A 13,472-nucleotide genomic window follows, 5' to 3' on the forward strand; every position below is an offset into this window, starting at 1 on the left:
TGAGCACATAACCTAGGCTGGGCCTTCTGCGGCCTTTTGAAGATATAACAGCAAGAGCAGATGGCGCAGGGTGAGCAGTGATGGGAGCGAAGCGTAGATGCTTTCAAGATGCCTGAGTGTGATGGAGACGAGCTGGAGAAGGATTTTTTTTTTTTTTAAATATGTAACACATGGGAGAGGCTGGAGCATGTTTCAATGCTAATAGGAAGGAGTGGTGCAGTGGTTAAGAACTCAGCTGCTAACCCAAAGGTCGGTAGTTCAAATCTACCAGCTGCTCCTTGGAAACCCTATTGGGGCAGTTCTCCTGTGTCCTATAGGGTCACTTTGAGTCAGAACTGGCTCGGCAACGGATTCGGTTTGTTTTTGTTTTTTTTCTAGCAAAGAGAAGTTGAAGACTCAGGAGAAAGGGCGGAACAATGACAGGCAGAGGTAAGATGGGATGTGAGGCCCTGAGTACAGGTGAATAAATGCTTTTTTAAAGAGACTTAGCACATGATAGTGGGGAAGGTTAAAATGGGACATAGCAGAGAATCTGGTACAAGTCATACGCCAGCAGATGGAGGTAGAGGTTGCGTGGAGGAAGTGATTTAAATTACAGAGAAGAATTGTCGTCGGCAGAATAATGGCCTCCAAAGAGGTCCATGTCCTGATCCCCAGAACCTGTGAATATGCTATGTTACATATCAAAGGGAAATCAGGTAGCAGATGAAATTAAGGTTGCTAATCAGTTGACCTTGCCATTAGGGGGATAATCTTGGATTATCTGGGTGGGACCCATGTAATTGTGAGGATCCTTAAGTGTGGAATAGGGAGGCAGAAAAGCATCAGCGTGATGTGATATGAGAAAAACTTGACTGGCCATTGCTGTCTTAGAAAATGAAAGGGGGACAGGAGCCAGAGACTATGGGCAGGCTCTAGAAACTGGAAAAGGCAAGGAAACAGACTCTCCTCTAGAGCCTCCAGAAAGAAATTCAGTCCTGCCAACACCTTGATTTTAGCCCAGTGAGACCTACATCAGACTCTTGAACTACAGAACTGTACTTGTATTGTTTTGTTACTAAATTTGTACTGATTTTAGCCCAGTGAGACCTACATCAGACTCTTTAGCTACAGAACTGTATTTGTATTGTTTTAAGTCACTAAATTTGTACTGATTTTAGCCCAGTGAGACCTACATCAGACTCTTTAGCTACAGAACTGTACTTGTATTGTTTTAAGTCACTAAATTTGTTTTGATTTTAGCCCAATGGGACCTACATCAGACTCTTTAACTACAGAACTGTATTTATATTGTTTTAAGTTACTAAATTTGTTTTGATTTTAGCCCAGTGAGACCTACATCAGACTCTTTAACTACAGAACTGTATTTGTATTGTTTTAAGTTACTAAATTTGTATTGGTTTGTTACAGCTGCCATAGAAAAAGAATACAAGGATCTCTCTAACACAGGGAATAGAAATCTCAAAAAAAATCATAAAAAGAAATTTGAATATAGAAAATTAGTGGTCAAGTTAAGGGTTTTAATGGGTCATGATGGTACTCAAAAGGATCCCTGGTGACACAACCGTTAAGAGCTTGGCTGCTAACCAAAAGGTCAGTGGTTCGAACCCACCAGCAGCTCCATGGGAGAAAAAACCTGGTAAGCCGCTCCTGTAAAGATTACAGCCTGGAAAACTCTATGGAGTAGTTCTACTCTGGCATAAAGGGTCATTATGAGTCGGGATCAACTCGATGGAACACAACAACAACATGGTACTCTTGGAGAAAGATGTGCTTAGTAAATTCTTTGGCTCCATAGTATCATTCCCAATATGACCTATCCCTGGGTAACGGCCTTTTCAACAGCTACCATAACTGGCAGTTTCCACCTTGCCCAAACCTGGTATGTTCTGGTTTCATGGGAAGGACGTAAACTTTTAAATTCTCAAAATTCACTTGCATTTTATTGCATAAGCATTATTTTTTTATATATTCCTTATCTGATAAGGACCGTGAATAATATCTTGAGTAACCAATCATACCTAGTACATGCAGTGCCTTGCACAGTGTCAATAAAGATGTACGACAGTTCTGCTATGATGTTTATGAGTTTGTCTGAATATCATTAACATATTAGAAAACGATCATAATGTGAATTTCTCCTTTACTTAGTACATGATTTCATGTGAGAAAAACTAAGTGAACACAGACAACTGCAGCCAGATGAACCTAGCTGCACAGAAATACACAAAATGTACATATGCACACCTCAAACATCTACCAGCTAACTCAGTTTACCACGTGTTATGAGCCACGCCCACCCTCATATGATGTTGTAACTTTCCATCTTATTTCAGATAACCCTCCTTCTACCACTTTACTACAACTTTTACTACACTTTACTACAACCTTTCTGATGTCTACTTCCACAAGCAAACTTCAGGGCTTCTTCAAGGTTAAACTGCCCCCCATACGTTGCAGTATTTATGTATTTCCAAGCCATATAAGATATGTCAACTGTGCTATACCATTTTTGTTAGGTTCCTCTCTTTTTTGAATGTGTAACCAACAAAGGTTTCTAGTGTTGTGCCAACAACCCTATTTTTCCTGTCAGCCCTGTGGTTTTTATTATGCAATTTTGCATTAGGTAGTGATTTTTAGGAAAGTATATGTTGTATTACAGCAGAATTGACTATACAATGAATAAATTTGGTTTTCATACAACTTGGAAGTGATAAACATCACAAGTTTGTTCTAAGACTGCCTCTCAAACAAAGTATGTGTACCTCAGGGAGCAGAGCAGAGTGCCAGAAAGTACACAAAGCCACTACACAGACTTGGCTCCCTTCCTAAAGCAACAATTTTTCTGAGATATTTCAGAAATTAATCATTTTATATAAAACAATCACTGATACATTACATAATAGAATAGAAAAACATGCATGAATTTTTAAGAAAATCAATACTTGAAAAATGTTTGGATTGAGCAATCACTCTGACCTATACCATTAGGGAAACTTTGAGAGAAAAGTCTGAGAAACAGTGTTCTAAGTAAACTGAAAATTCTCTTTGCTGACAGACGTAGAGACTAATAAGAGAAATAAGGGAAGCACGTTAGCTGCTGTGTTGAGCATGTTCTGCAGAGGGAAATGGTAGAAGACTCACTAGGAGGCTAATTCACAAATCCAAGTAAGGGATGATGGTGGCTCAGATAAGGGTGGTGGGCATAGAGGCAGTGAAAAGTGGGCAAATTCTAGATATATTTAGAATCTAGGGGCAACACAATTTCCTGAGGGACTGGATATGAAGTGTGAGGAAAAGAATGAATAAAGGATGATGTCTTAGCCATCTAATGCCACCATAACAGAAGTACCACAAGTGGGTGGCTTTAACAAAGAAAAATTTATTTCCTTACAGTAAAGTAGGCCAAAAGTCCAAATTCAAGGTTTTAGCTCCAGGGGAAGGCCTTCTCTCTCTGTCAGCTCTGGAAAAAGATCCTTGTCCTCAAGCTTCCCCTGGTCAAAGAGCTTCTCCAGCACAGGGACCCCCAGTCCAAAGGACATGCTATGCTCCTGGTGTTCTTTTCTTGGTGGCATGAGGTCCCCAACTCTCTGCTTGCTTCCCTTTCCTTTTATCTCTTGAGAGATAAAAGGTGGTACAGACCACACCCCAGGGAAACTCCCTTTACCTTGGATCAGGGAGATGACCTGAGTAAGGGTGGTGGTTACAATCCCACCCTAATCCTTCTCAACATAAAATTACAATCACAAAATGGAGGACAACCACACAATACTGGGAATCATGGCCTAACCAAGTTGATACGCACATTCTTGGGGGGGACATAATTCATGACAGATGATTATAAATTTTAGGGTCTAAACAGCACACAGGATTAAGTTGTCAGCAATGAGATGCAGAAGATTATAAGAAGAGTCAATTTGGGGTGGGGAAATTGGGGAATCAAGAGTTCAATTTTGGATATGTTTAGCTTGAAAAGTCTACTACGCATTCAGGTAGAGATGTCTTAATAAATATGAGTTGCCTTCCTTCCTCTCGATTTACATTTAAAGACACTGCATCCAGATTTTTAGTGATTCATCTGAAACCAGACAGCCAGTTAGAAAAGGGAAGGACAGGTCTCTTGATTCCGGGTCTAGTGCTCTTCCAAGTAAATCTCCCCAGAGAATAGATTCAAAAAACCCACTGCCGTCAAGTTGATTCCGACTCATAGAAACCCTGGTGGCATAGTGATTAAGTGCTATGGCTGCTAACCAAAAGGTAGGCAGTTCAAAACCGCCAGGCGCTCCTTGGAAACTCTATGGGGCAGTTCTACTCTGTCCTATAGGATAGCTATGAGTCGCTATGAGAGAGTAGATTACTTTCCATTAAAAGAGAATCACTTGATGAATCTTTAATGAATCAATATTTTTTCTTGATAAACCAATCTAATGTTCAATTCGAAAAAATTATATCAGATTTATTTATCTCAATGCAAACACAAAAAAGAATTCTATGAATGACAAAAGGAGTAAGTATGAGTAAACAGCTTTAAAAAATGCACACGTTTAGCCAAGACTCAAAATCTGTGCCTAAGTTTCCTAAAAGAGATGAAATAACTTATCCTAGATGTGCACATAGGATTTCAGTGTACTCCCAAAGCAATCTGCTCACAATATTCATCTTCCGGATTATAAGTGTACCCACTAAGATGAAAGGGCCAGAGCCACAGTAAGCTTGATGTTTGTCTATGTGTCTGAGATATTTCATAATTTAAATTTTTTCCAAAGAAAACATTTAAAAAAATAGAATTATTAATGAATTTTGAGATACTTTCCATTAAGCCTCCACACGAAAAATGAAACCCATTGCCATCAAGTTGATTCCGACTCATAGCAACTCTATAGGACAGAGTAGAAATGCCTCACAGGGTTTTCAAGGAGCGGCTGGTGGTTTCGAACTGCCAGCCTTCTGGTTACCAGCCGTGGCTCTTAATCCCAATGCCACCAGGGCTCCTAATAAGCCTCAGCTCATGATAAAATGTTTATACTATCGAATAGGTAACTTTCCTTTCCCTGACATTGTTAGCATTTCCCAGAAACTGGTAAACTAATTTGATAGTTCCATTTTGTGTTACTTAGTAACTGTGGAACTTTGAGGAAGTTTCATAAGTTCTCTGAATCTTACAGAATTGCACTCTGTAAAATTTTATTTCTCAGGGTTATTATGAGCATTAAATGCAAAAAAAAAGTTTGTTAATATGTTAATACTGCATCTGTATGTATGTATATGTACACACACAGACATGCACTCACGGAAGTGATGATGATGGGCTTGGGAATATGTCATTTTATAAGGAGCCCGTGGGTATTACCACCATTCAACAACTGGTCCATCATTTGCCCCAATAGTACTGCCAGTTTGCACCACAAGGATAACTGGGCACTAGACACACTGACAGAAGCGCAGCAAGAAAACAGCGTATTCTGCCCACTACTCTCAGTAAATGTGCCAAAGGGGGACACGAAAAGACACAGAAGGCACTTTCTGCCCTTCTACTTGGAATTCTGTTCTTGTCAATCATTGGATATAAAAGATAACAGCCAAGACGTAGAACAAGCTGTTGACAAGACAAACACCAAAACTTCAGTGCTTCCCCAGCTGACGGCTCTGTCTCACATACTGCCTCTATGTGGACTCATTGCCAGGTGCCTGGTAGACATTCAATATGCCGATTGACTGATTGATTGGTAAAAAACATCATCATGGAGAAGTTTGCCTAACGCAATGTAGCTACTCTCTAAACGTTTATTCACTTTAGTTAGCTCCTTCCTTCACTAGACAAGAAGAATTTGAAGTTGAAGCAAAATTTAGTATAGCATTTTTTTTTTAATTATAGAACCATTGAAATTGAAACTCTCCATTCTTCATGTTTTCTCCTTTCTTGTTCATGCACATAGACATGAAACAAATACAACTATATTTGTTTATTTCTAAATAATACAGAAAAGTCATATAATTTGAAAAGGGAGACAATATAGCAGAGGGACTGAATACTGGCTCCATCACTTAATAGCGCTGTGACACTGAACAAGTCACTTAATCTCTCTGTACCGCGGTTTCCTTCTCTGTAAACGAGGAAGAATAATAATGCCTATCTCATAGCATGTGAGAGAGAGGAATAAGAATAATGCCTATCTCATAGCATGTGAGAGATTAAGTAAATTAAAATAAGTAAAGAGACCTAGAACTGTGTCTGAACAATAAGTGCTATATTTGTGTTAGCTATTACTATTTTTTATTTAAACTGCAAAACCTCCAATTAAGTTTACTGAGGTAAAGGTATTGTAATCATTTTAAAGGACAAACCCCATCATTTGTTTCAATCATCTAAGTAACTGCTGATTCGTTAGTATTTTTAAATTAAACACAGAGTTAGAGTAAAATGGAGTTTATTCCTTGACCCACAGTGGTCTACCATGAGGTTCCGGACTAACTTATCTGACAGGATAAGGAAGAGAAAGCCTCATCTCCCTCCTATTTGGCATCTTTATGATGCGTTAACATATCAGTGCATAGCAGTCCTTGGAATGCCTAGAATTCTACAGCTTCAACACTTGTAAATGTAGACGTTCACACTAATCTATGCATTGCCTATCTAGCTTCCGAAGGCATGTGGTAGATTACAGTCTAGCTCTTATGATGAAGGAGTGTCTCTTCAGATAGATGGAATCATTCATTGTCTTTTCTTACAAAAAAAAATTGTTCTTGAGTATTGGGATGGGAAAGAAGACAATGAAGGTATATGAGAGACTTTCAGCTGATGTACACGAGGATAAGAGTTTGAGTCAGCAGGCAGGAGGGCCAAAGACACAGAAATAAGATCATCAATCTGGGCCAGCTCCAGAGAAAGCCAAGGCATTCATTCATTTCCCCTTTTCTCTAATTCCTTCCTAGTTGTTATGACTTAGGTGCCTTGTCATCAGGGACCTGTTAGTGATATATTGTCTAAGAAACACTTCCCTCAGCAGGGATAAAGAACAAATCCACATTTTTCCTCTTGGAATGATGAAACCCAACAAGCTCTGAAGTTGCGTTATTTGCCAGAAATACTATATTACCACTGGGGTATAGTAACACTGAACTAGATGGAACAAAATGTCCTCAGCTGTATCTATGAGGCTGATATGGAAACCTAGACACTGAAAATTTATTGTGTGACCAGTTTGGCCATATACAAAGCTGAATCAATCAAAAAATCATCCAACTGAATTAATTTCTCCTTTCTTCCCTCTCTCCACATTTCTGTATACACACCCACCATACCCACACACAACACTAGACTAAAACAAATCAACCAATTCAACACATACTACATATACTGAAATTACACTGTGTACAAGCTTTGTGGTGGTACTGTAGAGGTTATGAAGAATCCTAAAACATGGTTCCTTTCCTCAGGAAGCTTATCTATTTGGGTTATAAAAATGAGTAAGAAGCAGGCGTTAGGTATTTTGTATTATTGATGTTATTTATTTATTCCTGTGAAGATACTATTGCTAAATCTAGTTATTTTTGTTGTGATGATTAAGTGTGGTAATAAATATTTTGCACAGTAAAAGGCAGTATAACTAGAGGTGAAAAGGGTAGGTTTCAGAATCAAATTGATATGGGTCTGAATCCCAACTTCACCCCTTACTTAGCTGAATAACCTTGAGTTACTTAAACTCTAATACTCAGTTTCCACATCTATAAAAAGGAGGTAATAAAAGTACGTAACTCAGAGGATTTTTATGAGAATTAAATAAATCAACAAATGTACAGCACTGGTGGCAGAGTGGTTAAGTGCTTGGCTGCTAACCAGAAGGTCCGCAGTTTGAACCCACTGATTGTTCCATGGAAGAAAAGACCTGATGATGTATTCCCATAAAGATTCCAGCCGAGGAAACCCTAAGGGACAGATCTACTCTGTCATACAGGGTTGCTATGAGTCGGAATCAGTTCAATGGCACACAAGAACAACCTTTCATCAGCCCAAAGCACTGGTTCTTGACATCAGCTGCATAATAGAATCACCTGAAGATCTTTTTTCCTTTTTTAATCCCCATGCTCAGGCCACAATGCAAATCAATTAAATCAGTCTCTGGGTGTGGGTTGCAACACAGACAAGGTTGCAAACCACCAGACTAAACCTCCTTAATGAGCAAGGCTTTCTGATTATGGACAAATAGGCTGAGAACAGACAGTCAACAGGTCCAGCAAATTCACTGATAATGAACAGACACCAACCAAACGGTGATGTCAACGCAGGTTTCTGAAGTAGAACCCTCAGCCCAGAACTCTCCACACAACAGACTCTTGGCAGGCATCAAAATGGGCCCTCTGCTCCATCTTCTCCTCCCCCATCACCACCATCTTCCCCGAATCCTTCTAATCAGATGAAAAGTGGTCAAGCATCTCAGAACATTCCGCAATAACCAGCAGGGGGATTTCAGGAACAGCCATCAAGCCCCTGTTTGGATCTCTGGCTTTGATGACCACCAGAGCCCTTAGCACACTGTTCACACAACTGTAGGGATTACTGAGACTGGTAAGGCTCATCAGAGTATTTAGTCCACTGCCTGGGTTGCAATGACAATTACAAGGATTCTCAGCTCTGCTTCTCAGTAGTGAAGAGCCCACACCCAAGAAACTACATGGTCCCACATCAAAAAAGGGTGCTAAATCCCAGGCCCCAGCACAGGCTCAGTGGTATCATCAGCCATATGAATGAGTGAGACCACAGAGTCCCACTTCCCACCTGGTTATTCATGTCGCATTTGAAACCACATGTATACTCTGCCACCCAGGCTGCACTCTTGACTCACCTACTTGATTTTTTAATCAGTCCTTCCCTCTGATTTGAGGTGAAATTCTGGACTTGGATCTGAACTGCATGCCCTAGTGGTGTGTCCCCGTACAATCACCCACTTGCTGGCATAACCAAATATTCTGAGGATGTACAGAATGAGAAATCTTTACCCTCTGTAGGCTCAAAATTCCACACCTTCCATCTTCTACTGAGCCACAAATGACCTTATCCCTAAGCCTAAAGGTCAACAGAGCAAGAACCATAGCACTGGAGGATTCATCTAGGTTGTGCTATTCTTATGCTTCAATACCATATTCATTAATACTCAAGAAAGTGATCCACATCCCACCCATCATTTAATAATCTATCCTTCTATTAAGGTATACTATTGCCGAACAATTTTACCATTAGCCCCTAGATCTAAACAGTAGTTGTTATGGATGGAACTGTGTCCCCACAAAATATGTGCTGTAAATCCTAACTCCTATACCTGTGGAGAAGGCCTGGTGGCACAGTGGTTAACAGCTCAGCTGCTAATCAAAAGGTCAGCAATTCGAATCCACCAGCCGCTCCTTGGAAACCCCATAAGGCAGTTCTACCCTGTCCTATAGGTTTGGAATCCACTCCATGGCAATGGTTTGGTTTTTGGTTTTATAACCATGGGTGTTATCTACTTGAGAATAGGGTTTTCTTCATTATGCAAATGAGCCATGTCAGTATAAGGTGTGCCTTAAACCAGTCACTTTTGAGATATAAAAGAGCAGATTAGGCACAGAAGCAAGCAGGCTCTGGAAGACTGACACTATCTGAAGATGGTGGAGGCAGACCAATCTACAAACCCAGGAACTCCAAGGATGGCCAGCTAGAAAAGCTGACACAAGGATTTTCCTCCAGAGTGGACAGAGAGAGAGCCTTGCCCTAGAGCCGGTGCCCTGAATTCAGACTTCTAGCCTCTTAAACTATGAGAAAATAAATTTCTGTTCATTAAAGCCACCTACTGGTGGTACTTCTGTTACAGCAGCACTAAGAAACTAAGACAACAGTTGATCATACCATATAAACCAGAAATCCGCTTTCTTACCCAAGAGAGAGGGAACAATCTGCCTCTTCATAAGGTCAGACAGTAAACAAGCCCAGAAAGCTGTGGTGGTAGTCTGGAAAGGGAGGTGGCCTCAAGATGAGGAAAAGCACTTGGGACTTACCCACAGGCCCTGTCACCGCAGGAACTGCCAAGAAAATAGAAAGGCACCATTAAATGTGGGGTGAGTCTTGGAGTAAGTACGACAAATCTATGTTGCCAGACATGAACTCAGGGAAAAAGAAACACTCACCTGCTTACAGTTTCCTTTGTGTAAGTCAGTTTCTAAGAAAAACAAAGATAAAAATGACTATGTTTTTAAAGACAGTTATTAAGCAGTAAATAAAACTTGTTCCACAGGAACATGAATTTCCTAGCACTGTAGAATCTATGTTACTATTCTCCGTGGTTAGACAAATGGTTAAAACAAGGCACTAATGCTATCAAATCTGTTTTGCAACTGGGTAAATGCCCCAACGTCAGTCTCTGTTTGTGTGCCCAAAAGTTCCTGCACTCTTTTTTAAATGGGCACAAATTAACAATTCTTTCCTGCTAATCATTCCAAAAATGTCTGCAAGTTAGAGACTAACCTGCCATGGAGTTAGAATCAAGTTATTAGATGATCTAACGTATTTACAGTGATTTTCACCCTAGAACAATATAGACATGTGTATAAAATAACTGATAAGCCTGTTTCTCCAGAAATCAGACAAAATGATAAACTATATCAATAACTGGATTATTCATCTGGGACGTTCCAAGGCAAACTGTACCCAAGCTTCCTCTAGATAGTTTTATTTTGAGGCCAATATGATGAAAAGAACACTAAGAATCAGAAAGCTTGGTTTCAAGTTCCCTTTCTCCTTCGTTGGCTATATAAGCAAATCACAAAACCTCTCTGGCACTGGGCCTCAATTTCCTCATCTGTAAAATGGAGAGGATATTACTGTAAATATTCTCATGATATTTATTAATAGTTCACTGCTCGTCTTATCTACAGCCTCTCCTGGAGTAATCTCAAGCACTTTCATGGTTTCAAATACTACCTCAAGGCTGATTATTCACAAAGCTGATTTACAACCCACATTGCTCTCCCTGGAATGAAACCAAAATATCAACAGTTCGCTTTTCACACAGGCAGCTCAAATCAACACATTCAAAAGTGAACTCATTCTCTCCATCACACACCCCAAAGCTGCTTCTCGGCCTGTATTCTTGGTCTCAGTCACCAAAGCTAGAAATTAGGAGGTGTCATCGGCCACTCCTTCCCCCACTCCACTCCCAATCCAATCTGTCACAAAATCCTACTCATCTTGTTTCCTGCGTGTATCTCCCATGCTCCCTTGCTCTATCTTAAGGTACAGTTATGGCCCTCATCCTCTCTGCCTGGAGTACTGCAGCAGCATCCTGCCTGGTTGCTCTGCTCCAGTCTTTTCTCCTCTAACCCATCCTATGGTGAGAGAAACCACATGACCTCTCTAAAACTCCAATCTCTAAAATCAGCCCCTGTGACTCTCCTGCTTACAACTCTTCATGGTTTCCTGTCAAAACTTGTTAACCTACCCACTTTTCCACTCTGACCTCCCACCACTCCTAGTCTAGGCTTCTGGTACATTGTCCCCAAGTCATTCCCTATGAACACTTGGCTTATCTGTCCCTCTACCGAGAATGTCCATTCCTAATTCCTGCTATTTAGCTAACTCATACTTAGCATCTAAAATTAAATCTAGGCAACACTTCATCCTCTTCGTCTGCATGTTCTATGAAATAGCCACTGGAAGTGTAACTCCTATGCCTTCAAATCTAAACTTGCTACAAGTTCCACTTGTTTAAGTGACACCTACCAATGTAACACCCCAAAAACCTGCAGTTATGGCAATAGTAACTCTAAACCAGTTGTCACTGAGCCAATTCTGACTTAAGGCAACCCCATGTGTGTCAGAGTAGAGCTGCTCCACAGGATTTTCATGGCTGTGATCTTTTGAAATTAGATCATTAGACCTTTCTTCCCAGAAGTCTCTAGGTGGATTCAAACTGCCAACTTTTCAGTTAGTAGCTGAGCTGTTAGCCATTGGCACCACCCAGGGACTGTACAGTAATTCTACGTTATACATATTTACAGTTTATCTACATCATACATATTTGCAGTCTATCACTTGAGACAGACATTGCTGATACAAGTATAAATATTAATGTAATATATGTTATGTGTTAAGAGCACTGCAAATTGTAAAACCGGTAACGACTGACAAGGGGAGGCTCAGTGGTATGAGGGAAAGAACATGGATTTTGGAAAACTGAGTTTGCATTTAACCATGAGATATAGCTGGTTGTATGACATAGGATCAGGAGTTTAAAAACGCTGATGCTTAATTTCCTTTTCTGCAAAATGGGGACGTTACCACCTAATTATAAGGTTACTGCTTATTAGAGAGAAGGTATTTAATGTGCTTAATGCATGGCCTAGTACATAGTAGACACCAAATACGTGGTGGTTATTAATACAGAGAAGTTTAAAAAATGGCAGAGGAACAACTATGCGATGCTTTGGCTTAAAATGTGAGGTATCATGATTAAAAGTTGCTTTCATTTTAAAACATGGAAAAGCCTGTACACCTTCAAAATTTGCACACCTTTATAAGCCTGAAAAATTTGTCTTAGGGTTCACCCATGTTTATCAGACCATCCTTCTCTCCTCAACTTAACCTCACTTAATGAGACCATCTTGAAAAGAACCAAAAGTTAAAAGAAAACCATAACATACTTCTCCCAGACATAAAATAGGAAAAATAGAATAATATACTTTATTACTTTAAACTGTACTAATCTGATTTAAACAGACTCAAATAAAAATATCTCATTTAGTCAGTAATTCTTTTCTCAGTCCCTTTAAGGTATACAGTACTTACAAAGCCTATTTAAAATAATTTTTGTAAAGTTTATAAATTATAGAAAATAGGAAAAAAGCATTGTGGCTACTGCTTATATACTTTCATTTTATTTCAGCACACATCTATTGCATATCTACTACATCATGGGAGTGCAAAAATGAACAATTAATGATATACCCCTTGCTCTTCAGTTCATGGTCCGGTGGAAGAATTAGTCATATAGACAACTAATAATAACAAAGTATAAGTACAACACTAAAGAATCACGGGAGCTCAAAGATTTGTGGGAGCTCCAGGCTGGAGGCTGGCTCCTCACAAAAGAAGTTACCTCTGAGCTGAAGACACAGAGGGCGTGACCAGATGGGCAGGGGACCCAGGGCGCATCAGACAGCATGGACAACGTGCCACATGTATCTGAACAGTTTCACTTTCTTGTCATGAGTACACACGTGCTTTCCGAAAAGGGGCAAGTGGGCAGGCAATTTGTCTAGATGCATGTTTAGTTACCCTTTGCTATGAATAAACTAATGCCCAAAATAAGCAAAATAAGTAAGCAAATTCATAAACTAGAATCATATTTACACTTTACTAAACATTTATTCAATGAACTATATTCACTATCTTAATTAAAGTCACAAGTCTCCACCCTGAATTGATAATATATAAAACTTTGGCA

The 13,472-nt window shown here is 39.7% G+C and overlaps 1 protein-coding gene across 3 annotated transcripts in view; it reads right to left on the bottom strand.

Annotated features, from left to right (window-relative positions):
• Positions 1–13,472, bottom strand: part of IMPG2 (interphotoreceptor matrix proteoglycan 2) — a 102,979-nt gene that overhangs the window by 75,403 nt on the left and 14,104 nt on the right. For all 3 annotated transcript variants that reach the window (XM_049858314.1, XM_049858312.1, XM_049858313.1), the window contains 2 exons: positions 10,159–10,190; positions 10,030–10,053 (listed from right to left, as the gene is read on the bottom strand). In XM_049858314.1, coding sequence (XP_049714271.1) covers positions 10,030–10,053; positions 10,159–10,190 — 56 coding nt within the window. The remainder of the gene's footprint in view (positions 1–10,029; positions 10,054–10,158; positions 10,191–13,472) is intronic.

Source organism: Elephas maximus, chromosome 18, assembly GCF_024166365.1.
Source record: "Elephas maximus indicus isolate mEleMax1 chromosome 18, mEleMax1 primary haplotype, whole genome shotgun sequence".
Taxonomy (NCBI): Eukaryota; Metazoa; Chordata; class Mammalia; order Proboscidea; family Elephantidae; genus Elephas; species Elephas maximus.